The 27799-nt window shown below is 40.1% G+C and overlaps 1 protein-coding gene across 1 annotated transcript in view; it reads right to left on the bottom strand.

The window, feature by feature from the left end:
- Positions 1-27799, bottom strand: part of LOC102372201 (partitioning defective 3 homolog) — a 196974-nt gene that overhangs the window by 88740 nt on the left and 80435 nt on the right. The window contains exons 9-11 of the mRNA XM_006037929.2: positions 24000-24188; positions 22888-23058; positions 8802-8952 (exon numbers count right to left, since the gene is read on the bottom strand). Of these exons, the coding sequence (XP_006037991.2) occupies positions 8802-8952; positions 22888-23058; positions 24000-24188 (511 nt within the window). The remainder of the gene's footprint in view (positions 1-8801; positions 8953-22887; positions 23059-23999; positions 24189-27799) is intronic.

The raw sequence follows: 27799 nt of genomic DNA, 5'->3' as shown, positions 1-27799 counted from the left end.
TTGGGGTGCAGGCATGGGGGAATAGGGGCTAGGGGGACAAGTGGCAGGGGGGCAGGTGATAGGAAGAAACAGGTAGCAGGTGGCAAGGGAGAGTCTACTTGACTCCCCACACTGTCTGTCCTACCTTCCCCCTTCCCCTGCCTGTCCTGCTGCAGCAGTGAGGGGACCAAAAACAACCCTCAATAGTTAAGATTCTATACATGGAAACTTGTAACAGATTTATAAATGTTCTATGTCTACAGTCTAATCATTGGAGGATTGTCTTAAATTCAAAGTCATCTTGGATTTGGGTAAATACGGTACATGTATCCTACTTGCTGAAGAGTATTAACTGGCTCAGATTCTAATTCTACTGAGTATTTTAAGACCTCAGTAGGCATGCAGAAATAGGGTCAAATGAAAACTGAGGATCATCATCTCTCATGAACAAACCTTAACCTTAACTTGGTTGATTCACAATAGGAACTTAACTCCTTTTCCAAAGCACCCATGGCTACAGGTGACTAGGAACCTTGTACACTAGAATTTTTTAAACAACAGCAAAATAAGTCCCAAAACAGTAATCTGTTTAGATTCCAAATGCAGATTTAAATACCTATGTTTAAGTATCCAAAATCAGGAAAATTTGATTTAAGATCCTAATACTGTCCCCACCAAAATCCAAACTATTTGTGATACTGATGTTAAAGGAATTGACACAGGACCTTTATATTTGAAAATACAAAATAAGTGGGTGATGCTGCCTCTCATCTGAGTTTTAATGGGGCAAGTAACATGGAGAAGAGACTGAGGACTGGGCACTTTTACAAATTAGTGGAAACATTGCTTTTTCCCAAATAAAGTTAATTTGCATACAGATAATTATTTATCATAAACCATAATTCAGTTATTTTACACATGTATGGAATTTTACTGTGTAGTTAATCTATTCCATGGCCTATTGGAGTTTCCAAGCTGCTTAATAAAACACAGATGTAACTTAAATCTATATAAAACTTCTGTCTCACCAGAACAGACTAAACAGTTACAATCATGTGTCACAAAGGATTTTTTTATTGCAGTGCTTAGTAATATCACCATCATTTTAAACTGAGTCCCCATTTCCTGTTTTTTTAATGCTAATGTGTTGGAGGTTATGAAGAACAATGACACTTGGAAGACAGTAAAAGTGATGATTCTACATAACATGATCAGTCTTAAAAATTTGTCAGTTTGGTTTTATACACCTATGGTTACCTTTGTACCATCAATATTGCTAAGCTACATTTATTTATACTTGTTCTAATGAATACTAACACTTCTGCAAATATGACAATGAGGTTATGTTAGTTACCCAAGGCAACTAGTGAGCAATAACGTGTTATACCTCTCCATATTATTCAAAATTTTCAGTTCATGTAAGCTTCTCTGTAATTCAGCCTCTTATTGCTTGCTAAAATTTAATCTTCTAAAAAGTTTAGTTGTTCCTCTGGCATAGACTAAAATATTTCAAATATATCACTATACAAAGGACACTAACAGCAGCAAAAGAATCAGTATAATCATTATACATCTTAAGAACTGCGTGGTACACACCTCTGTCAAAGTCAGTTAATTTACCATATCTTAGTTATGTTACCAAGCATCTAAAATTCATCATCCTATTGGCTAATCAAATACAATTTATACAGTTATCTTAAAAACTGTTGTCTTCAAATGAGATTTTCAACCTATCACTGTCAAGCTGTAATGAATGGATTCATTTCGCAAAGCAACTAATTCTTTGACTAGCAAGTTTGTTTGGTGGACAGGTTAAGGTATAATCTGATAATGTACAACTTCCTAAACAAAATGCTTGTTAACTCCGTGGTTAATATCTCCAAAGCATTGACTGCAAAAGGATAGCGTTCCAGAGGCTGAACTTCCAATTTGAGAGTCTGTATCAATGATGTAACTTTTAACTTTTCTTCATCCTTCTTTATATTTGACAAGTGGTATATTAAGAGTTGGTTTGAAATTAAAAAGAAAGTACACTAGAAGCATCCTTGTTTTTGACTGCAGATGAAAAGAAGGGAAGAAATGGCACTGTTAGACACACCTCACCAACAGAGTCAGTATCTCCTCTGTAGACAGCCTGAACATGGTTTGTAAGCAGGAATCACTCTTGGAGAAGACAAATCCACAGCCTTTCAGGAGATGTTAAAAATCCCTCAAACATAGCACTAGTATAACTCAGTTCAGCTACTAGCTTATGATGTTGCTAGAGATAAACAAACCTCGGTATGGTAAGACAACCTAATGTTCTCCGAGTTCAGCAAAGCCCCTGACATTTTAGAACAGGGGTGGGAAAATATGGCCTGCAGGTGTTTACCAATTAACTATACCCAGCCCTGCCATCAGCTGCCCCTGCTGCGCTCTGCGCTCCCAGCCTCCTCTGTCGGAGGGCACCAGCCCCACCACTAGCAGGCACAGCTTCTGGGCTCTTCCATCCCTCTAGTGACTCCTCCTGTCCCTGCTGTAGTGCTTTGGGCAGCAGGTAGGGAGGAGAAGCTGCAGTGTTGATGGGAGCAGAGCGGGCTCTGCCTGTACTCACTCTAGTCCTGCTCACGCTCAGTGGAGGAAAGTGTAGATGAGGGTTGGGAGGCGTGAAGGAGTTTGGTTGCTCACAAAGCCCAGCAGGGCAGGCATGGGACAGGCAGGAAGTGGGAAGCACCAGCAGGAACCAGCGTGCACTTAGTGCAGCCCTGCCAGGCAGGCACATGAGAGCAAAGCAGCAACAATAGCAGCCCTGCTGGCCAGGTGTGGGACAGAGACCAAGAGAGCTGGCAGTGCCAGGCTTGGCTCCCTGTCCCCCTTCCCCTCTGGCAGGGGCTTCTGTCACTGTCGGCCGGTGGCAGCTGCTTTCCTGCCCTTTGCAGCACGCTGTAAGCCAGGCAGGCAGCGCTGATTCCCCATCCCCTCCCCCTGCCCATGGAAGGGCTGGGCTGAGCCACGTCACAAAGAGTGCACAGGAGGGAAAGCCAACCCACCCGCACCCCACATGCCCCCACACCCCCTCAACACACCTCAACCCCCCACCGCACCCACACACACACCCAACACTGTCCCACACACCTCACATCCCAACCACACATCCGACCATACACATCCCACTCACACACCCTGACCCCCACCTAGTCAGTTCCCCACACACATCCAACACCTCAGCCACACGCACATCCCACACCCCAACACACATACACCCACACCTCCCCATACATGCATCCACAACCCCTCACACACCCCACCCCATCATACCCACACACATCCCACACCCCCCATATATGCCTCACACACCCTGCACCTGCACCATACCCACACACCCCCCCAGCAGTCCCACACACCCCACACCTCAACCACAAGTCACACATCCTAAAGCAACAAGCACACACACCCCTGCTACACCCCCACACCCAATACCATACCCACGTACCCCCAACCACATACTCCCCCCATCACCCCCCCCAACTCCTTCACACACAATATACAAGCAAACCTCCCCTCCCCCCAAAAGAAGTACTTCCTGGGCAAGGGGAGAGATTTCCAGGGACAAAGGTCAGGGGTTGGGGGCAGGACTTCTGGTCACAAAATGGGGGTGTGGCACCTCTCCAAGGGCAGGGCGACCCTTGCAGCCCTTGACACCTCACCAATACTCATTAAGCAGCCCTCCAGCAGAAATAATTGCCCACCCCTGTTTTACAACTGACAAGGATCCAAGAACAACTTGCTTACATTTACCTCAAGCTCTGAAATGTTTTAGATGGCAGAAAGAAGAGAGAACATCTTACTCTTATTCTTCATACAACTGGACTTTTACAAACCAGACACCAACAATTACATATACCTGTATGTCTTTATGATGAGATACCCCCCAGTGTTATTTCATAAACAAGATAACCAAAAAAGGCCACATATGTTTATCCAAGGAAACAAACAAAGGGAACAGCAACTTTTGTTACCAGAGAGCTTGACTGTACAAGCCCCTCAAGCTATGAATTTTTTTTATCTTCCTAGCAGATCTATGGAAATTCTCAGATCTGAACAGCCAAAAACACTGAAGGAAGCTTTGCTATAACTATACCTCCAGACCCCAGTAGAGAATAATCCAGGCTTGGAGTGAAGGAGCTGTGTAAAGAAAGCTCCTCAGAAACAAAGTATTATAGAAAAAGCAGATACAACAGCACAACCAAAAGTACTTCATATCCAAGGAGACCTTATCATTCTTGGAACCCATCAAGCTAGAATGATGCTTTCTGCTAGACTATTAGAAATAACCTTTTTCATATACAATACTGGACTTGGAGGACCAATTCATGTTACTGAATCTGACCTCATTCATATGCTGTTGGTGCTTTCTCTTCAAAGGAATTTCTAAGTAGATAGACTTTTATGTCTTAGCTGCACCGCTCCCAGATGAAGGTTGTTTGAATCCAAGCATTTTTTAGGATTAGACCCAAACAGACATTTTGGCACTGTGAAAATTGAACACAAGGAGCCTTTAAATCTCCCTCTGTGAAGAAATGTATGTCCCCTATTTTGCCATGACTTAGCAAATGAATCCTAACAACCCGTTTGTGTATGTATTAACTATATAAAGAAATCCCATAACTTTGTAAGCTCAAAATGTAACTTTAGGACACACATTTTTTTAATTAATCAGGAAGAAACCTAATACTAATCCCAGGGTGAAAGTTAGTTTCCATGAGTATTGAAGCCAACAAAATGAAAAAAAATGAAGATGATTAGGCAGAAAAGAGTTTTCATATTGTTAATTCCTAAATGCTGCATGACGCAAATATTAGTGGCCTGTAATGAAGTGTAAATAATTCTACAGAATCTGCAGAACAATATAATAAGAGAGAAAAGAACATCTCCTGTTTCATTTTCCTCCTTGTTTGCATGAAGAGTTAGATTTTGAAGTAAAAGTGTCTTCTTTACTTAAAAGTGATCTGCAACCATATTACTTCAGGTTATCAGGTCTCAAGCTAAACAGAACAGAACTGGGATGGTGAGTACACAAATGGGAAATTTCTTAGGAAAACAAGGTGTTGTAGAAAAAGTGTTGGTCATTTAGCAAGGCAACACCTTCTCATTGCTTAAATTGATAAACAACGTTGGTATGTTGAACTAAAAGACATTTTTAGATGGCATATAAACAGGTCCTGGCTACAAGTGGTCTTTACAAAGCCCAGGAATTTATTTATTTTTTGGTAAGGATGTATACTTGTGACTGACCATGTCCCAGTTAAATTCTTTTCTGGGAAAATTAGATTTTGCCTATTTTCTTTTTTTTTTTTTTTTTTTGTAGTGGTAGTATTGCTACTGTAGTCCATCCCAACAAAATAATATATTAATGTCATTGTTATTCTGTTCACATTCTTGATAAATAAAGTTCTACTTAGTCAACTTTAGCCAAAAAAAAATCTGCCACATTCATAAGCAAGCAGCATGTCATTAAACTACAAATAAAAGTAAGACTTGTGCCATGACTGTACTAAGCTGTTTGCACAATAACAAGAAGATACACAGAAAGCAACTTTACATTTGTGGAAATCAGCTGCATAATAGAAAATAAATAGTTGTAGTACAACAGAAAAAGTCTTCCATTTTTAATCACAGTGACAAGCAAGTTAGGGCATTGTTAAACACTTGTATTTTAAAATTAATTTTGGATAGGCTGAAAACACACTAGCTACAGATATTTCTTATAATAGATTCATAGATTGTAAGGCCGGAACAGACCTCAGAAGATCATCAGGTCCAGCCTCCTGCACCAAGCAGGAAAGATAACTGGGGGTCAGTTCAAGGTAATGAAGGTAGAGCGTTAAAGTTACCATTCTCTTAAAAAATGCAATAGAAATAATCTGCTCACATTTCAAAACTCCTTTCCCAGGGTAAAAAAAATTAAGCATTTCTCCCTCTCTCCATATATCTACATCTATATATGGATAATGAAAGGGATAATAAAACCTATAAGCCAGAAGGACCATATAGAAAAGTAGTCAACAAACAAAACTAAACCAGGAATGTTAGCAGTCCCACGAAACCTGGTTCAGATGATCAAAGTGGTCTATGTATTGTTAAAAAGAATATTTTAAAATTGTCATCTTAATTCCAACTCTTACTCCCAAGAGGATACATCTTATTAAGTCTTGGCAAGTTTTGGACAAGTTGATTCTTTCTGTCAGTGTCTACTGGAAGAAAAATGAGCACAGGAGGTTTAAATACCCTTTCCAATTTCATGATATTAAATTTTAGAAAGAAGAAATGTTATGCTTCTGTTAGCTTTGTTGTGACTCTGTGCAAGCAGCAGCACACTCTGCTAAGAATATTTATAATTTCACTTCATTCAGAAAGCCATTATTGAGTAGGATGGAGTAGTAAGAAGTCAAGGTGAGCAGCAGTTTTGCAAGAGAGCCCTAAAGAGAGAGAATATTCTTGAGACAATAGACAGGAGTGAAGCGCTTCCACTGCTGTATCAAGGCAAGTGAGAATTCTAGGGAATTGTCCTGTTTTAAATGCTAATAGGATGTTAAGTGTGCCAGATAATGTTCATGCATGTGCTTATTACAGGTACAGTTAATGTGGTCATCTTCTGCCCCTACCCAAACAAATGGCTGTGTGCTCACTACTTCTGTGGCAACAGATAATCCAAGCACCTTTGTGCTATGCTGTTATGTACATATAAATATAGAACACTTAAAAACTAGAGTTTTAGTTTAGCAAAGAAAAACGATTGGTTAGATGGGGCTCACATGAGGTATTCAGAATTGTTAAGGTTAAAATAATGGAACAGCAGCCTTCAAATGAACGTTTAAATATGGTGGAGTGATGCTGATTTATGCCATCAGAGCCAACCTCAGTTCCAACAAAACCAGTTTCTAATCAAGATAATCCAAATCACCCTTTTGGTTTTAACTTTGTTATACTGGTCACCAAAAACACATAAGAGATTTATGATGGAACCAATTTTAAGCAGTTTATGCATGGTTCCAATTCTCTTGAGCATACCTTTGGAGTACAGCTGAAAAAGAGAAAACCATATCTTATGCTTAAAAGCATAAGATGCACATTGGCAAGAGTTGAAATGGATTTTTACCCCTATACACATATTGGAAAAGTTTTTCTGCCTTCTGTTGAAACATCAGTTACTGGCTGCTGCTGAAGGAAAGATACCAGACTTGATAAACCACTAGTTTGCTTTGGCATGGCAAATCTGATATTCCTTTGATATGAAACTGCACTGCCTCACCTGACATGCATGGATACAAACTCTCTTGAGGTCTGTTCTCCCATTGCTAGACAAGGTGTTTACATGATAACTCTTTAATGCTCATACAGATTTTACATGTAAATCCTCTGCATGCTGATGGAAAAAAGCATAGCTAGTGCTGTGCAAATATTTTATCTAAAAACCTAAAACCATAAGAAAATTAACTATTTTCTTTGAAACAACAGCACTAAAGATTTCAGCTAGATTTATTCTTAATTCCTTAAGCTTTTCAGTAAATCTCAAAAAAAATTAGATTTCTTTAGATGGACATGAATTTTCTGGGATGAAAGTTCATGGATTAGTGACAACTGGATCCATTCTCCTCCTCGTTCAGCTAGCATAAATCTATAATGTAATAGAACAGAACAGATCTTTCCGGTTTTCTTTTAAGGTTTGGCTTTGCTGTGTATGTTCAGGCAACAGTAAAGCATAACTGACAAAAATCATACAAAATAAAACATAGCGTTTTGTAATCTTCTCATAAAGTACCATTTTGCTACTTCAAAAAGTATACAGAAAATGTGCTTAGAAAGTGATAACCAACAAAAAGCCCCAAAAGGAGGATTTCCGCTTTCTAAAGCTGAATACCCATCCTAAGGGACTGAAAGCTAAATTCACTCTTATTTCATGTCAACTTTTTAACAAGCCCTCCAATTGCAATGCAGTAGAAATGTATAAGGTGTACTAAGAGGTAGTGGATTTAATGGCTACATTTTAAGTTTCAGATTTGCACCGCAAGTAGCAGCAGAAATATTTTATGTCAGGTGCCATTTTAATCAGCTTTTTGTGTTTTAAACTTGAAAATCCTTACAAGCTAATCCCATGCTGCTCAGTAAATCCAACCACTCCTGTGGCAAGACAAGTCTTTATTAACTAGATCTGTTAGTATAAAGCTGAACTGCTGCAGAGCAACTGCTAATAACCTCATTACCCACTGGGGGCCATGCAGACAGTATGGCATGGAATCCAAACAAAGGATGCATAAAATTACTTATCAGGTTTTAAAACTGGTGCCTTGCAAAGCAGAAATTCATCTGAAATAAGCAAATACCCTATTAAGCATAAATGGGTTTGAGATTACATTATTTTATTTTGGTTTTGTTTTTAAGAGGGGTTAAAGCGGAGGTGAATGAGCACTGAAATATAACAATAAATTGTTTATATCAGCAGTCAGTGACTTCATTTGTATGAAGTCTGTCCACAAAGACCAAACATACAACATAGCATCCCACTGAAATAGTCTGAATATGCCTGTTATTTTTTCTATTGCCTGTTATGGGCTCTGAAGCGCATTTTATACGTTAATTTGTTGACTTACCCTCTCACATCAAGCTGTCTAGAAGGTGTACGTGAAACTTTTTTTTTTTTTTTTTTAAAGGTAGGCTTTAAACTGGTCACTACACACCTTTCACGTTACCAGCTTCCCACATAAATAATACCTTCATCATCCCTCAGGGAACCAGAGAAAGGACAAAAACCAGAGATGATTAGCAGAGCCTATACTACTCACCCATTATCCTACTTAGTGCAGCATTCCTTGTGGGTGATTCACTGAGCCCCTCGATCCCACTGTAGAGCGAATGGGAAATCCTGCGTTCCCTGTCATCCAGTATAGTCTCTACAGGCAGCTCTGGCCCTGGGGGGCTCCCAGGTGACTCCAACTGCATAGAGAGAAGAAAAATCAGTGTTGAAGCTCCATTTAACAGCATGGGGGAAGTATAACAACTTGCCTGGGGCCTGGACCCGGCTGGGCACCAAATGAGTTAGAACTTTTCACCCTGGACAAAAATAATTTGCAATGACAGCTCTGCTTAATGACCAACTTTCTATGTCACTTTCCGCTGCACCTCCCAGGGTGCCTTGTCAGATTTCAACCCCTTCAGCAGAAAATAGGTAGAGAAAAAGTGTCAAATTATGATCTCTTTGTTCCCCTTTTTTTTTTTAATGGGTGGTTTTGTTGGTTTCAATATTTTCTGACAGACTGTTCGACCATCTCTCACCCACTGACAGGGTATCTGAAAAAAAACCCTTTCACAACAACAAGGAATAGGGACTTCATTTGGAATCAGGCTACTGACCCTTTTTGAAAAGTGCAATTTGCTTTCACATGTAGTCATCAAGGGATCCTCCTATGAAACTCCCAGCAATTCACATTAGTACTGACACACATGAATGCTCAGTGATTTGGTAGCTGTGATACAAATCAGGCTTGGTATTAATTTGGAATTGTTTTTCTGTTGCTTATGCTGAACTCTTTGCTCAGTCTTCCTCCCCTTAGGGTAAAAAGATTTCACATGCTCACTAAATCTGGGAATGTCCCTGTTTCCAGGGCCTGATGTAGCCTCCCTGTCAGTTTCACAAGAAAAATCAGCATTTCCAAAACCCTGCAGGCCCCGAAGACAAGACAAGCCAAGGACTGCTGCCCAGCCAGAGTCCTTAAGCCAGAATTCCTTCATGCACAAAGGGCCCAATCTACTTGGTGGTGGGAAGGAGATGAAGCAATACTGTTTGGCCATGGGATTTTGTTATTTCTCTCTCATTTGCTCCAAGCTGCCCTCCATCAGAAGTGTCCTCTACTGACCCAATGCCTGACCCTATGTTTTTCCTGCTCTTTTAGAAGCAGGCTGAATTTTTAAAAAAGGATTTTCAAAAATAGGTTTTATTCACTGGATTCTGGAGAATCAGAGTTTATGGAAAGCAGAAACCTTAAAGGGGAAAAGAAAAACTAATAATTTGACATCAGTAGAGGTAAGATGCTGTTTATCTTATATTTATTTCCCTTTAACAACAAGTAGCTATGATGAGACTGACAACAATGATCCATGAACGATGCGAATTCCTGTCCAGTGGAGGTCTGACTGAGACGCCCAACTTATTTTACGTAGGCCAATAACTAGCTGCAAGTCACTCGCGTTATGAAAGACTTCACATTCAATTATCCATTTCCCGAATCTCTAATCCTTCTGCTTACAAAGCGTTGTTGATATGCCTGAACCACAGACTTCAGCACCCCAACTGCTACTGAATGATAATGATTGTTATGCACAAAATGCCTATGATAGGCCTGAATGAGACTATGTTCAGTTCACTTACTTTTTTTTTCTTTTCTTTTTTTGGTAACTTGAATCCAGAACTCCAAAGGAAAAAAAAACCCAAAACTGTTGAATTGATATAGAACAAGGAATTACAGGCTCTTTTTTGCCATCTAACATTTATAAACATGTTAGAATTCATGAACAATATCTTGATATGAATCCTACAACGTGTGCTTGTATGTGTGCGTAAAAATCTTGTGAAAGACGCTGAAGGGCAGAATCTGCAAGGTACTGAGAACATGGAGATCTCTTTGAAGTCAACTGGAAATTGAGTGCTTATCACTTCTTAGGATTGTTCTTTAAATAGCAAAAGAACAGTTTGCCCTTCCATGAAACACAAAAATAGGCAATATTTTTTTTAAAACAGCCATGTATACTATCCATGATTCCAGCATGACAAAGAAATTTACGCTATTAAAGTCTTTAAAAAAATGTGCTTCGAGGGCTACAGAGCACTCTTAACTACAATCTTCACAAGAGAGGCTTTGAAGTCAACCCAATGGACTAACATCTTATGACATTTGGTCGCTGGCTTAATGCCAGGTACACAGAGGGGGTGGGGATTTGTAAAGCACTGCATTCCAAAGTAGATGAGACCACAATCAGGGGTCACCAAGTCTGTAAAAATTATTATTTCTGTTCGAAGCTATCATCTCTTTAATATAAATGAGATATTTAATGAATTTCCGAATTGTAGACTTATCTTTCCCAGTTTGATAAGCACTGCGGAGATTTACTGCATCGAAGGGTCAACACAATTACAATTGGAGACACGTCAAGCTGCAAGAGAATAATAAACTTGGAGTGCAAGTGAATTAGACTCAATAAGGTTTAAATTGTGAAATGAGGATTTGTTTTATTAGTTTTTTTAAATTGCAGATTACAAGTGACAGCTTTACCAAAAAGTAAATTAAACAATATTCATAGCCTCTGATGTGAAGAAATCAAAGGCAAATTTGAAGGAGGAATTAAAATGTTAAATTTTGAAATGCTATAAAAAAAGCCATGAGACTATTCAGGAATTTAAACTTTCACGCTAACTGTATTAAGGATAAATGAATTTTTTTCACTTTCCTTAAAGAAAGTCTGAAAATTGGTCCAAATAGATTAGTGTATTAATACAATAAAATTATTTATTTTTTCCAGAAAGAAAGTATTATATTACAGAGTTTATGTAACAACTGTCCAGCTTTTTATTGAGCCACATAATGAGACCATTTTGGAAGTAACAGCTCATCTCTGCAGACAACAACTATCAAAATAGTTTGTCTCACAGTCCCATTAGATTATTACAAAACAGAATAAATGAAAGCTCGGAATCTGAAAGAAACGCAGAGAAATTCACACCAGGTAAACTGGTAACTGCAGTACACAAAAGATTAAACAAGAGAATCATTGTGTTTAGGTGGTTGTGCTTTGTAACAGGGACCATGTATTTTACCACTTTCATGGGAAAGACTTTTTTAGTTTCTGATTAGCATCTCAAAAGAGAGATTTAAATAAAGACATCAACAGCTAACTACACAAATATTTAACAAAAGATACAATGCCTTTTATAAACTAACAAAAACTGGAGGGGGCACACAAAGTGCTTTTAAAAAGATCTTGTGCCTATCCTTATTTAAAGAAAGTTTGTGTAAAAAAACGTCAAAGCTGGAGCAAATGCTGCTAGCAAGACAAAGCAATGGATAGCAAAAACCAAGATTAGAGTGCAAATAAAAGCACTGTTCTTCCCCATACACAAGTTCATTCCTTCCTAAGCTGGCATTAGTACTATCTTCCATAGGTTAATTTGTTTAATAGATAACAGGTAGCTGATATCAACAAAAATCTTAGAAGTTCTCTCCTTTCAACGGAGGCAGGGCTATGAAAAGAGCAGCGTTGCTACTGGCTCCCATATACTTTACTGCAATGACTGCTAGTAGTGGTAGCACAAGCTTGACACTACAGTTCCACTTTTAGGATCAGCCCTGCACTCTGACTACCTTAGAACAAATACAATCGAATTACGCATAAAATGCTCCATGCTGCATTTTCTCTCTCTCTTTTTTTTTATTTTAATAAAAACGAGCCAAGATTTTTAATACGAGAAAGGACCTCCATCAGAGCCCATTATTTTTCAGATAAGAACCAGCTGTTAGCAAAGCACTATATGCACTAACTAGCCCAGCTGGCCTTATCTGGATGATATCAGGACAACTAACTTAGTCCTTGTTACTTAAACAATATTGTCCTACGTGGAGCTGTGTGCATAAGTATGCAAAAACTTTATCAACAAGAGCATGGCCAACACAAGGGCAGAAGTGATCAAATCAAATTTCATATTATGCATCTTTATTTATGGAACAATAGTCAGGCTTGCTCTCTCCCTCCCTTTAGAACATACTCTATCAAAACTCTTGACAGGAACATATTTGTGGTTTTAGAGGAGCTGCTATAGAAATTTGTTAAATAGCACATTGCATTCTAACTTCAGGGAATTAGAGTGCTTTCTGCTGCACAAAATTATTATCCAGCCTTTCTTCTTTGCTTCTCATCTGCATATTGTAGGCTAATGTGTCCAGATCCCTCTGACCTCCTTTCCCAACGATTCTTTCATAACACTGGAACCAAAATTAAATATGTTCTGAATTGTTAACCTCTAATTTAATATTCCTAAATTAGTACAGATTTTGGAAGATGGCAACAATTTATGCAACGCCCAGGGAGAAAGTCAGTTTTGGTTTGCCTGCTATTAATTATTTTGAATAAAATGGTATCCACAGTACCATACAATGGACGCACAAATGTAATGAATCCCTGCCCTACCAAGCATACGAGACAAAGCCATAGCAGGTGTGATGTGAAAACGTGTGGAGCAGAGGGAATGAAGTCAGTTGGAATGCTCTGCAAAAAAGTTGACTTATAGGTTAAAAAACAGGGAAGGCTGGAGCTTGGCTTGGCTCGGCTCAGTGATGAGGCTGTTCCCAGCATAGAAAAAGAAATGGGTGAAGGAGGCAAAGAGAATAGAGGAAGAAAGCATAGGAAGACAGACAGGAACAAGGGGAGTTGTAAGAATAGAAAAGGAGACTAAGAGGAAAAGGCAAGGATTATGTGGGTTATGCTCTAGCTTAGTGGGGGGCAACCTTTTGGCATATATGCCAACAGGGTATTACTCTGATCCCTTTCCCTCATCCCATATACAGTTCAGCGTTCTGCTCCCTGCCCTTTACTCCCTGCCCAACCTGTTTCTCTGCTTTTGACTTCCTGCCTTGTGCTTCCTGCCTGATCTGTTGCTCTGCTTTCTGCTCCCTGCTGGCCACAGTGCTCTCTGTCCCCTCCCCAGCCTGCTGCATGCCACACACACAGAGGCTGCCTGTACCACTTCTGGCACCTTTGCCACAGGTTGGCAAACCCTGGTAGAGCTGGTCCTATTTAACATGTTTTGGCTCTTTCTAATGTTGGAACTTGGGGTTTGGACCTGTTATGAGTTTTTTGTGATCGAGTTTGATCGTTATAAGCAGCTACCATTCAAAGTTACAGAACCTCCAAATGGTACTATCTTCCCTGTGAGAAGCTAGAAATGGAATAGGAATATGGTCTCAAAAATGCAACTAACATTCAAGGCATTTGTGCATAAAGGAGACAGAAGACTAAGTTGTTTGCCTCACCCTTGTTTTTGCCCCCTCTGTTTAGAATGCAACCAGTAATGCCAAGTGATGGGGAAGAGATAAACCAGCTCCAAGTCTTCTTTCACTCACTTCTCCATTAATCATTTCAGTTAAAGAGGTGAGGGGCCCTTACAGTATCTGGGCAGGAGAAAGACCATCTGCCATGTTTCACTGCTAATTTTTCTCCTTCTGAGCTGTGCTTGTTGTATACTCAGCAACAGCAGCAGACCTCAGCATACAAACAAGAAGGATTTTGGAACCTGGAAACCTTCCAAACAGGTTTCCTTCCGTCAGGTTTGGAAAGAAGCAATTCTCATAAATTTCCTGGAACCCATTATAATTGAATTGACTACCTAATTAAACTAGAGAAACCTTTATCTTATTTTAACATGAGCGACCACGTACCAGGCTCCTTCTTACCAGGAGACATCCAGCTATCCCATAAAATCATAGCCCCACTAGCAGGGAAGCAATCTCTGCAAGTTATTCAGGAATAAGGGAGCAGAACTGTAAGTGTAACGATTACCTTTATTTTCTGAGTTCAACACACATGCCCTGCAGCAGCTGTGCTGATTTGACTGGTGCTGTGCCTGAGGGTTGTGCATGCATTATGGTGATACTGTTTTTGCCAGCTGTCTGCCTATGCCACCCAATAATAACAACTAATGCAAGGATCCTGACACTTCTTTTCAAATCTTGGGTTTTTCAGTCATTTGAAACAAAATGCCAGTCCTGTGACAAGAGGGGCAGGTGTATACCATGCTAGAGAGTACAAGGAAGGGCCACCATGAAAGCATACCATGTCTACTCACACTTGCTCTGCAAGCCAAAAAATACCATGTAACCACTTTTAATGCATTCTGGAGGAATCACCAGTTCTGTTCTACTTTGCTCAGAAAAGATATTTTATTTTATTCTATTTTATTGGACATGCAGCATACTCAGAGGGACGCTGAGCTGGGGAGGGGACATTTTCACAGAAGTCTTCCAGGACACGGTCCAGTACAACATAGACAAACCCTAGGTCACGGGGAGTCAGCCTGTGGCATATGCTACAAGTGGCATGGGCAGCCTGTGTGTGTGGCATGCAGATGATCAGGGAGGATACAGGCAGCACAGCAGCAGATAGGCCAGGAAGCGGAAAGAGCATCAGATCAAGCAGTGAGCACAGGAGAGGAAGCAAGAAGCGGAGCAACAGACTGTGCAGAAGAATGGGATCAGAGTAGCAAGTGAGAGGATGGGGGCTAATCTGTGGCACTCTTATGAAAAAGGTTGGCTCCCATTGTCCTAGGTGGGCTATGTCAAGCAGCTAGAAAGCTGGTCCTGAGAGCTAACAGGAACAGTTTGTGCAGAAGCTTTTATGAAATATTGGCCACATACATATAAATCAGGGACAGGCAAAATGTAGCCTGCAGGCTGGATGCAGCCCACCAGGCCATTCTATCTAGCCTGCAGGGCCCCTAAAAAATTTAGAAAATTAATATTTATCTGCCCCTTGCTGCCTGTCATGCGGCCCTTGACGGCTTGCCAAAACTCAATAAATACTTGCCTGCCCCCAGTATAAATCCCCTCTTCTGAAACTCTTCCCTTCTTGCCACCAACATGCTGGTTTGACACTGGACAGGTCACTCTACCTCTTTGTGCTTCAGTTTCCCAATGTATTTGGGAGTCAATATTCAATGTCGGTCATACACAGCATTTTCTCAGAGTACCTAATGTTGTAAAGCTGAAAATGTAGGTTTTGGCTGGATATTAAACTTTCTTGAATATTAGCTAGTAACCTATATGAAACAGCAACTGGACAACTGTGTTTGAAATGGCTAAGATATTAAACAAAGATTTGAAAGGTTTATAATGGAGATGTTGACAGACATTTAACTACAATATCGTGCCTTGTACTGTTGTAATACGGACACATGACTCTGGCTTGAAGTTCATTCATGACAACAAACCTCTCTATACTTATATCAATATTTACTATAACATAATTTAGTTGAAAGCCTGGATGGATTATGTTCAACCTCCTGGTGAGTCAATGAAAATTCCTACTAGAGGCAATGCCTAAGGCTTATTATAACCACTCTTTACCTTCTGGGAAGTTATGTTGGCCCTTTTTACTTTATTCTGTTATATTTGACCTGTCAGAACAAATGATCTATCCACTATCACTCTGGACAAGATAAAATATTATCTATATGGAATTTTTATATAGGTTTCTGAAATTAGAATGTAAGGGAGCACCTATCCAACTTTGAAAACTGCTTCTATGCTCAAATTATATAAACTAAGAATTTAGAAGTGTAATGATCCTTTTTAACTTACATTTTAATTACCCTGCCAAACAATGAGAAAGTTATCACCATTTTCCCTATGGCCACAAAACGCTAGAGAGAATCTAGTTTCCCTTATAGCTAATAAATGGATGAATCCAGGATTTCATAAAAAGGGTGCAGGTGTAGCAACCACTCCTGGAAGGAGTGGCTGCATCGCCCCTCTGAGCTTCCCCTTATCTCCCAGGATGGGCAGACCATGTCACAGAACCAGCAGCTAGGAACATTATTTATGTTCCTAAATCAGGCAAAAATTTCCCTACTAACTCTGGCTTTCAGAACTCCCTTCCTTCCCATCCATGCTCAGCAACACATACCCTTCCCTCCCCATCCCTCCCCTCTGCCCCACCTGCAGGTAGCAGTGTGCAAGCTGCTATGCAACTCAGTGCTTCCAGGGACAGTGAGAACAGGCAGGTTCCCCCACCCTGAGCCTGCTTTCAGGCTGGTGGGCAATACCTGGGAAGATCAGGCAGGGAAAAAAACATGCCCAGTGCTGCTGTCCTGGGCTGAGCCCAGCGCTTCATGCAGCCCAGCTAGAGCAAGGCAGGAGCAGCTTTAGAGCTCCCTTGCCCCTGGAGCAATTGGAACACTGGGGACACCAGCAGCAATAGGTGGAGAAAGGAAGGGAAATGAAAAGAGGGGGGAGAAGAGGAAACAAGATGGGATGTGCCAATGAGCAAAAGGGAAGGGGAAATTCTAACTCAAGTTGGCAACTTAAAAGTTGCCAGCTGCTGTTCCTATGGTGTGGTCTGAAAAAGGGTTCAACTGCGCCACTGAAATTCCTCTGGATCCATCCCTGAACTAATATCCAAAATCTTGATCTTGTTAAAACAGGATTAGGGCCTTAAATAAATTTCTACTATGGAACTGGAAATGACTTTCTACATAACAGCTTGCATGACACTCTCTCTCTCTCAACCAATTCCAAACTCTATAGACCCTCTGCAGCCGTAAGTTAAAATTTATTTTAAAATAATTTTTAATTGGTTTATTGAAAATAAAACTACAGGGGCCTACAAATCATTAACAAACAGCTCAAAAACAACACTCAGATTTCCCATTAGCTTAAAATCCAACTCACTTCTATTTTATTGGAGGCTGGGTGGTAAGTTTTATCATGTAAGAACCCAGCTTGATTGCTATATTGCAGGATGGAAATTAGAAAAACCGGGGTGAATATTAGGGAGAAAAAAGGCATCCTGAGAACCAAGCTGGCAAATACAGTCAATAGTCTAAGAGTTAAGCATGGTGACTCTGACTTTCTTACCATATGCATTGGTTCTGCAGGTCAAATTCCATCTAAACTGACACCTATGCAACTCTGCTGGAGGCACTAAAGCTTCACAGGATTGACCTTGCACAGCAGTAAAAAGATTGACCATGTCACTGGAACATAACAGTACTAATGATGATGCACAAGAGGGAACATAATCTTGTTTCCCCCCTTGCTGTGGTTCAGCAATAATAACCTATCCAGAAAGTATTTTCTGTCAATAAAGTAGGCAGATACAATGTTGAAATCGACCTGGGAATTAGAACAGGTGAACAGGAAGCTAAAAGTGTAATAACAGTTTTCAAAAGCTACAATTTCATTTTCTATAAGATTCTTCTAAAACACTATCTTGTTTTTTTCCTCCTGATATTTTGTATGACAAATTTTCTTTCCTTTGGTTTTTTTTTGGTTTGTTTTCTTTGGGGGGGGGGGGGGGGGGAGGAGGGAATATGAAAAACTGCACAGGTTCTCTAGATGCGGTTCATTCTTTTATGATAAAGTTACATACTCTGTAGATGACAGACAAGCAGTGGATGTGATATACCTTGACTTTAGCCAGGCTTTTGACAGTGTCTCAAGACATTTTCATGAATAAGCTACTCAATTAGCCAGCAATGGCTCAGTGTCTACTTGGGAGACCCATTTGATACCTAGGTCTGGTATCATTTACTGACTTCATTAATGATTTGGACAATGGGATTGAGTACATGCTTAGCAAATTTATGGATGACACCACATTGGGTGGAGTTGCAGACACTCTGGAAGACAGGGCTAAGATCCAAAATGACTTGGAAGAGACTGGAGACATGGTTTAAAATAAAACCAATGAGATTCAAAAAGGACAAGTGCAAAGTCCTGCACTTGGAAGAGAATAATTGTGTGCACAAATAGAGACTCGGGAATGATCTGCTTGGCTGCAATACCACAGAGAAGGACCTGGGGGTTACAATAGACCATGAGCTGAATATGAGCCAACACTGTGCTCTTGTGGCAAAAAAGCCAACAGCATATGGATTTGTATCAATAGGAGTGTCTCTTGCAAATCCAAGGAAGTGATTCTTCCATGCTACGCAGCACTGCCTCCTCACAGTACTGTATCCAGTTTGGGGCCCCATATCTAGAAAGATTGGAAAGAGTCCTGTGAGGAACAACAAAAGTAGCCAGTGAAGCATGGTTTATAAGAAAATGCTGAAAGAACTAGGATTATTGACTACAGGAAAGGGGACTTCATAATGGGGAGAGTTTATAACAGTCTTCCAATACCTGAAGGGTGAGTATAGATGGAGATGGACTTTTCTTTGTAGCCATAAAAGATAGGACTGGGAACAATGACTCTGTGCTGCAACAGAGGAAATTTAGGTTGGGGATTAGAAGGATTCTGACTATGAGGGTGGTCAAGCATTCGAATGGGCTACCCAGAGAAGTTGTGGAATCTCTGTTCCTGGACATTTTCAAAAGCTGGTTAGACATGTACTTGACTGGGATGATCCTGCCTTGAGCAAGGGACTGGACTACATGCCCCTTCCAGCCTTATTTTCTTAGAAATATTCTATTCTGTCTATTATGTAGGCTCCTAGACTTGCTGGTACTTGGAGGGTTTGCAGGAGTCAGTTAAGAACATTTGTTCAAATAATTAAATAAAAATCTTTAGTGAGGATGTATGATGAGTAAGTGAGAGTTGGAGAGAGATTTCTAGATGCCTCTCCAAGCACAAAGAATAATGTTCACCCCAGTTGATGTGAACATAAAAAGTTTGCCAGAGGTTCAGTAAAAGCCATAGCCAGATCTAGAATAGGCAAACAAGTAACTGAAACATGACGCTTCTAAAGAAAGCGACAACCAGCACTATCAATTATTTAATGCTGTATCTTGGGAAGTAAGGTGAAATGACTGCTCAGTCATTTGTAGCTATTAGTTAGGAAAATGTGTGTTAGATGCGACTTCCCAAAATATATGGCAAACTGCATGGAGCCATGGATTTGTGGAACCCATGCTAGAAAAGCTCTCTATTTGTTATGTTGTACTCGGGCATAAGACCTTCAGAAAATAGGCTTGATTTTTTTTCCACTAGGCAAGAGGCTAGTATTTTGCTCATGAAAGCCATGACAGTAAAACAAGAAAACTTCACAGCCACTGTATTTTCCTTTTGGTAAGTGCTTTGAAAGTAATAACTGAGGAAGAAGTAGCAGTGTCAGAAACATTTTTTTAAATACAGTTTAGTAATGCAAAGAGTGCCGACAGCTGCACAAGAAAATTCACCTAGACAGGTTACCATGGTTTTTCGCTAGCTCATTAAGTAATCGTAAAATCTACAAAACTTGCAAATTAGACTCAGGTGGGCACAACCCTCTCCCTCACAGATACATTATATTATCTTGGGGTCTGGCTCTGGGACTGGATGCATCTCAGATGTGAGTTCTGCAGCAAACACGTGAATGTCAAGTCTCCCAAATCAGTTCTTAAGCAAGCATAGTGCACAGAATTACAGCCAGAAATAAATTTGTATAAACCCTGTTAACTTTAAATGGAACCCTGTTGGATTTGCTTGCAGAAGGCCTATGTCTGCACCAAAATATTTACAAGAAAACTACCTCGTTACATTTGGCTTTGAAGGTTTTCATTGACAGAAGGCAAATTTGTTTCATGTCATTATTTTCACAAGAAAAGGCCTTAAGTCTATTTCAATGATTCTATATCATTTTGCAACATTCCATTCTCTGTATTGAGAAACAGTCAGACCAAATCCAACGCCCACGGGTTCAAAAGATCACTCTGAAAAATCCTTCATACTGACTCTTCTCATCCCATCTCGAGTAGTCTTCTCACCAAAAGACTAAGGTTATGGGAGAAACCAAACAAAAACTGTGTACCAGAATGAATGCCCACCAAAAATCTATCAAAGAAAGCAGAGTTTTGAGACAGAAGAGACTCCCTATACCTGAAGAAGGGTGACTGCACCCAGAAGCTTGCCAAGAACTTTTTTCCAGCTACTCAGTTGGTCTAATAAAAGATATCACATCTACTCAAAGAACCTTGCCTGGTTTTTGCCAGGCCTCTGACAGTGATGGTAATATGTTGGGTGCTGGCATCAACAGTGACACCACTGCTGGAACACCCAGACCTCTGGAAATTACAGCAGAGGTACCAGGCTTCTACCAGGGCTCCCTGACAGCTCACTGGTTACTCTCCCTCTCCTCCCACCATTCAGAACAGTTGCTGCCTTCTTTGATCTTGTCTTTAAAACGTACTCCAAAAAGAAATTGCTAAAAAAACCTCTCCTATACGTATGTTTATGTAGGTATATCTCCTACATAAAATCACTTAAATTAATCTCGAACAAATTATTGGATACCATGAAGAGATGTTAAGGTTATAAAGACATCAATAGAATGTGGGAAGGAACTTAAAAACTGAAATAGAAATTTAATAATTTATATAATTAAACAATCCTTTTCCACATTTATTTGGAGACTTCATGGCCAGGTACAAAAATATAATTAGGTGCCAAACATGCAAGTTAAGCAAAATGTAGGTCCCTAACCCCAAAAGAGCATTCACAAAACCGATCAGAACTGCTAAAGCACTCAAGAGGCCACACGTGTCCGGGAGAAGACTTACTTTATTTGTCTATTTCGGGCTCTCAACTAACACGAAGCACACATCTAGACACTCACAGACAAACCTGAGTTCATCACAGAAGGAAGACATGAAGATACTGATGGGACTGCCTTTTAAATCTCCTCATGGTTAGAGCACTTGTACAGAAAGTGGAAGACCTATATCATAGGCTCTTCTCTGCCTGAGGGAGTTCAAGTACAAATCTACCACCTCTTAGGAGCGCACTATCACTGTGCTAGAAACAGGACACAAACTACTGCTGAAGTTGGGTGTAGAAAGGAATGCAAGAAATGGAACAAGGGAGAGTAAGCAAGAGGGAACATGATACTGTGCATCTAGCAACGAGGGCACTCTCTTGGTGGTACAGATGAGAGGGGGGTCCTGGTTCTGATCCTGGAGACCAACAACATTCATATATTTTATACAATAATGTTTTAATGCACAATGCATACGCAGTACCAGGAACAGGGGCTGGAAGCCAAGAAATGTCCTCTCTTCAGTATTTCCTAGTGGTTGGCTTTGGACAGTTGTTCTCAACCAGGGTGCCATGGGGTGAATGCTCAATATTAGTGCTGTTAAGTGTGCAAATACCTACATGTGATTCATAAGATAAACCCAGAGATTTCAAATAGAAATCCCTAGTTTCAAAAACATTCTGCCCAGTTATGGTCTTTCTGAATCCTTTACAATAGAATAATTGCTCTATTATTTTTCTGTAGTCAAAAAAATTAATTAAAGTTAAGAGCTGACATTTCCCAAGACTTAAATCTAAGAGGAGATCCCTAAATCTAAAATGGATGAGAACCAGTAACTTAAGCATCACCCGCATTCAGTTTACTGAATGTTGTGAAACTCATTTTTATAGCCACTTGACTCTATCCTTTCACTAATTAGATTCAGACATTTTGCTCCTGGAGCCAAGTGCCTAAATTTTGGGGTGATGCTCAGTTCCTTAGCATCATGGCTAAGTTCCTTCATGGATTTGTTAGAAACTCCTGAATTCAGGATTCTATGTTTACCTTGCAATGGCAGGTATGCAAGTAAGCACTGAACAAAGATTTAAAATAATGATCCTTATGTCTTTGGATCTTAATATCTTTCTGCTTTACATTTTAAAGATTTTAGCAGAATATTAAATTATAATGTAAATGATCAGTTTAAAAATACTGTAATAAAAATTCATCACTCCACCCTAAATGTTTCACATTTTCCGGATATATGAAATTAAATCAGGTTTGAAAAATGAAACAAGAATGAACCAGTTAAGCATCAAACCATGAAAACTTGAACTGTATTTGGGGAAAAAAAAGGTTTGACAAAATTATATGAAAATCCTAAGGAACAAAACTCAGAGGGGAAGTGCGATTCAATTACAAAAATCAATGTCATTCTATCCAGTCTTTCCTGTTGTTTATTGATAAAAAAAATACTCTAAAGAAATAAACTTCATTGATCTGGTAATAAGGTTAGCGTGTACAAAACTGAAATTCAAATAATTCCATGCTATGCTTCTGTTGTAGACTATCAAATACTAATCTTCCTGGTCTCAAAGAAACAGTAGATCTCCTGTAAACAAGAGTATCTTCAAAAGTATTTGGAGCTTTCAAACCGTACATAAAAAGTGTATTACCTCATTGCTTTTACTTATTCGTCTAGCCACAATAAGCTGAATCATTCCTCGTTTGTTTCCTTCTGTAGACATGGACCTTCTTAGGGTTTCCATAGCATCCTGGTTTGTCTTGCCCAATAAGGATTCTCCATTTACTGCTATTAACTGATCGTTCACTCGCAGCCTGCCATCCTGCCAAGGGAAAATGCAACAGTCACATAGAAAAAAAAAAGAAAAGAAGTTTAAGTCTTTAGCACAAAAGATAAATAAAATAAAATAAAATAAAACCTATTCTTAATCTTGATAGTTTATGGCTAAGTGAAAACTGGAATAACAGTTTTTAAACAGCCACTGTAAGAAATGTCTATTCCAATAATGTATACATTTGCACTTCAAGCTATTATCATAATATACACAAACAGCATACTAATTTAAATGCATTTCTTATTCCTTGAGAATCTTTAAAGCTTATTTAATTCCTCCGATGCACTAATATGTAAATCTGGATGCGTCTACATGTGCACTGTACTGTGGAGTAGACTAACTAGCTCTGCAGCTAAGTGTGACCATCTACATGTGCACTGGTGTTACGGTGCAGTAAACTAATTAACTCTGCCATAAGATAGTACTGTCCCCAACAGTGCTCATCTAACAGTGGAATCATTTACTGTGCTGAAACACGTGTAGACAGTGACCAGGAAGAGACCAGATTCCTGGCTGCTACCTAGCCACACAGCTCTGCACATTTGGCACCCTCATACACCAGCCAGTTCCTCCACTGCCGCCACCGCCACCTGGAGCCCAGAGTTGACCCTCAGAGCCTGCTGCCAGCCCAGGTCAGCTCTGCCCCAGCTCAAAGTGTTGCTGTCCTGGGTGCATGTGCAGATGCTGCACCCAGAAACAGTGTACTCCAGCTCAAGCAGCTCTGGAGTTTATTGATTCGCATTAAATGCTCATTTGGATACAATCCCTGAGTAGAACTCTACAGCTACATTTGACAGCAAAATTAAGAAGAGCCAGTTTAGCTAAACACACAAAAATCCTATGTTCTTGGAAGCTGGGGATGTCCTCAGAATAGCCAAAGCTGTGGTACTTTTAACAGGCAAGAAAAGGCAGATGGTGACTCCTCTTACCTTAGAAGCTGCTCCTCCATTAATGATAGACTTCACAAAGATTCCTAGGTCTGCATGGTTTTCTTTTGACCGGTTACCTTTGACACTGACACCAAGTCCAGCTGAACCAGAATCATTAAGTGGAACTTCAAATGTTAAGAATTCCCTGGTGCCATCAGGTGTAAGAACAAGATCTTCTTCTTCTGCTTTCTGTCAGGAAGGGATTAACACAGCATTAGAGAAAACTGCTTCTTACTTGCAATTATCTTCCAGCCAGAGCTATTAACATTTAAAAAAAGCCCTCTTTACCTGCAATACAACAATATTTCCCATTGAAATTCTACAGGGAAATTCATGCTAATAACGCATCTGGAATCACCTCAACATGATTCCTGTAATCAGTTGTGACTTATGTTTGTGTTTTCCTGCCTAACCCTTCTTCGGTTACTAAAACAGTTTAAAACATGTGTCAATATTGAAACAGACATATATATATATATATTATTACTTGGAGTATTGACAGAACTTCAGCCATTTTACTAGCCAAAGGGTAAAGCTGTATTGGAAGAATTATCTTTTTAAAATATGTAAAGTATTTAAAATACTTTCATCATTGTTACTTATTTTCTCTAAACCACAGGGAAGAGGTAAAACAGGAGGAAGATAGATAACTATTACTCTTTTGCCCCAGTTTCCATGTTTGAAATTAGCAATGTGAAAAGAAACATACAGCGGTATGTTACAGCTGAGATCAGCAACGGCAAATCTTTCTGTTATTGGGTGCCAAAACATTAGTGTTTGAACCAGTGCCCCTTCCCCTCTGTCTCCAATACCTAGATCTTCTGTTTCATCTCATACCCTTCCTCACTCAATTCATGACCACAGTGTTAGTTTGTCTTCAATAGTCTCAGGTTTTCAAAACCTGGAACAACTGCCCCAACCAATATCCTGGACTATTACGCAGACAAGATGTTCAGCGACACCCTTCACACATCTCTGCTGACTGTTCAACTACAGGCAGCTGAGCAGAGAAGAGCCCCAACAACTAACGCAGGGAAGAGTTGGCTGCCTGCTGTAAAAGAAGCAAACTGTAGAACAAGGAGGAGGGGACCACTGAGATAGACATAATAGAAACAGTGTACACACCAAATTGCAGGCAGAAAGATATCTGTTAGGATGGGCAATGAGGCAGACAAAGAAAATGCAAAGTCCTGTAAGAGCAGTGGTGCTGAAGAAGGGGTAGCCATCAGAAGGAAAAGTGAGAACTGAGAACCTCCTTCCAAGAAGTTTTTTATTTCACTGGGACCAAGGAACTCTAGCTACTGAAACACTTTTGTGATTTTTAACAGTTTCCTCTGCCTTTTACCCCCCACCCTTCTAAAGAGATAGAAAGCTTGGGAAGACTCTCAAGTCATGTGCACAAATGTCCAGCAGCAGGAGCCCTGTTACCAATTTAGAGAATTAATTCCACCTGTTTTTTTTTCACATATCAGTGACTCAGCTCCTAACTCTCTTACTAATTCCTTTTTCTATCTCCCTTTCCCAACCACAGCAACCTCTAGCAAAACTCCTTGCTTCTCTCATTCCCCATCAACTTTCAAACTCAAATACCATAATAAGGCAGGAAACACTATTATCTAGCTTGCACTTCTTGTACCTACACTGCATTTCCCATAATCCTAAGCACCCAGAGAGACTGTTAAACCACCAGCACTGATCCCAACTCCTCCAGAGATATGAAAAGGGGCCCCAAAGAAGAAAGATGTGAGAGGTATGCAAATAGAGAAGACCAAGATTGCCATTTTGGGCCCACATGCCTTAGTTTTGCCACTGCTGTTATATGGAAAAAGTAGTAGTAAGCAAACCAGCCTGCTTGCGACAGGGGAACCTGGCCAAAGGTTCTGCCTCTTCCCATTCGGTTTACGTCATGAACTTCAGGAAGTAATCAACCCCAGCTCCCTCCAAGCACTCTTCACTGTGTTCCAAACGGAGTTTGAGATCCTATGCTTTTCTTGACTGATTTTTTGGTTAAGATTAAGGATAGTGCAGGGGTAGGCAACTCCCAGAGCGTGGCACACAAAAACATTTTTCTTGGCATTCCCATCTCAGGAAAGGAGCCAGGACCACGTTGCCATGACAAGGACCAGGCCCCTCCCAGCTCCCCTGCTGTCTGCCACTGGCACACCAACATCTTATGAGTCAAGGTTGCAGGTGTTTTTGGCACTCTGCCCAAAAACATCACTGACCCCCAAGGATAGGGTGCCTTTTGGGGTTTTTTAATGCAACATCTAAGACAATTTAGCACTTTTTCATTAAGGTTCATAGCTAGACCCAACAGGAAGTTGAATTCTATAATCGAAGTAGGTCTTTTCTGTCTCATGCTTATGTTGTCTGCATTATCTGTACTAGGTATAAGCTCAAGGCAGAACTCCCTAACTCTCAGCACTCAGAACTGGATTTCAAAGCTAAACTACTACTACACAGGAAAACCTTTGAACTGAACATCTACAAATCCAGGTGAAGTTCCAGACCAGAATTTCATTTTGCTGTTTGAGCCAACCTTTCATTCACCCATGTGAATGTCAGTGAAAATGCAAATTTGAGTCCATTTCTTCTATCAGATTGTCTCAGAATGCTTTCCCTTCATCTTTGAGTCTTCTACAGAATTGAGAATTTCCCTGACCCTTAACTAGTAATTGCACGAATCTCTGAAAAAAAAATGATTTAAGGCAGCAATAGGGAATACAGGACATATTGGCAAATACAAAAAAGCAGATCAGGTTAATATATTTAGTTTTATCATATTTCTGCTACTAAAAACTTGAAGTTCTCTTATCCCCTTTAAAATACATTTCCTATCTTCTACCAATATAAAGGCCTTGCATTGTAGCGAACTTCCTTCTAATAGGAACGGCTGAACATGGCTTCCCTTCCAAGCTTTTCAGACCGCATCTGCGAGAAAGGTCAATGGAAAAAAAAAAAAAAAAAAAAACTTACTCCAAACATCCCTTAAGACCTGGCAAGATGCCTCCACTCCACATGCTTGCCAGACCAATGAATATGGTTGTGTCATCATCCTAACAATATTCTTAATGAGATTGTAGTTTTCTGCAAACTCTAATTTTAAGATAAGTGAACAAGCTAATGCAAATTTAGAGACTCAAGTAGCCTTCTGCTTTTGAATAATTATGTCAACTGTCTGCTTAAAGGAGAATATTTTAAAGAGACAGAGATAAGCAAGGCAGTTTCCTCTTCTTTGAGGCACTATTTCCACACAAAATTCTTCTAGTAATGTCTGTGAGTCAACAAAGGGATGTTTGAAATAACAGTGAATACTAAGCACTCGGATTAGTAAATGCTAAAAGTAGACATTATCTGTTTTGCCACTCAGTGGTAAAAAGAAGATCTTAATACATTCAGCACTCATATCACAGCTCTGTTTCAGAAATGATGTGGTACAGAATGATATCGGTTTCCAGGAACCTCTAGATGAGTTATCTAGCTCAGGGGTGGCTGACCTGCAACACGTGTGCCACAAATGGCATGGACACCATGTGTGTGGGGCACATGGCAGATCAGGGAGGGGAAGGCAGCATAGCAGCAGATAAGGCAGAAAGCAGACCAGCAAATTGGGTAAGGAGCACAGGGTAGAAAGCAGAGCAGCATATCAGGCAGAGGAAGGGAACTAGAGTGGTACTCAGGAAGGGTGTGGAGCAAATTTGTAGCATGCCTGCCACAACGGTTTCATAGATTCATAGATGTTAGGGTCAGAAGGGACCTCAATAGATCATCAAGTCCGACCCCCTGCATAGGCAGGAAAG

The sequence above is a fragment of the Alligator sinensis genome, unplaced genomic scaffold (assembly GCF_000455745.1).
Source record: "Alligator sinensis unplaced genomic scaffold, ASM45574v1 scaffold691_1, whole genome shotgun sequence".
NCBI lineage: Eukaryota > Metazoa > Chordata > Crocodylia > Alligatoridae > Alligator > Alligator sinensis.
This window is presented reverse-complemented; position numbering and strand designations above follow the sequence as displayed.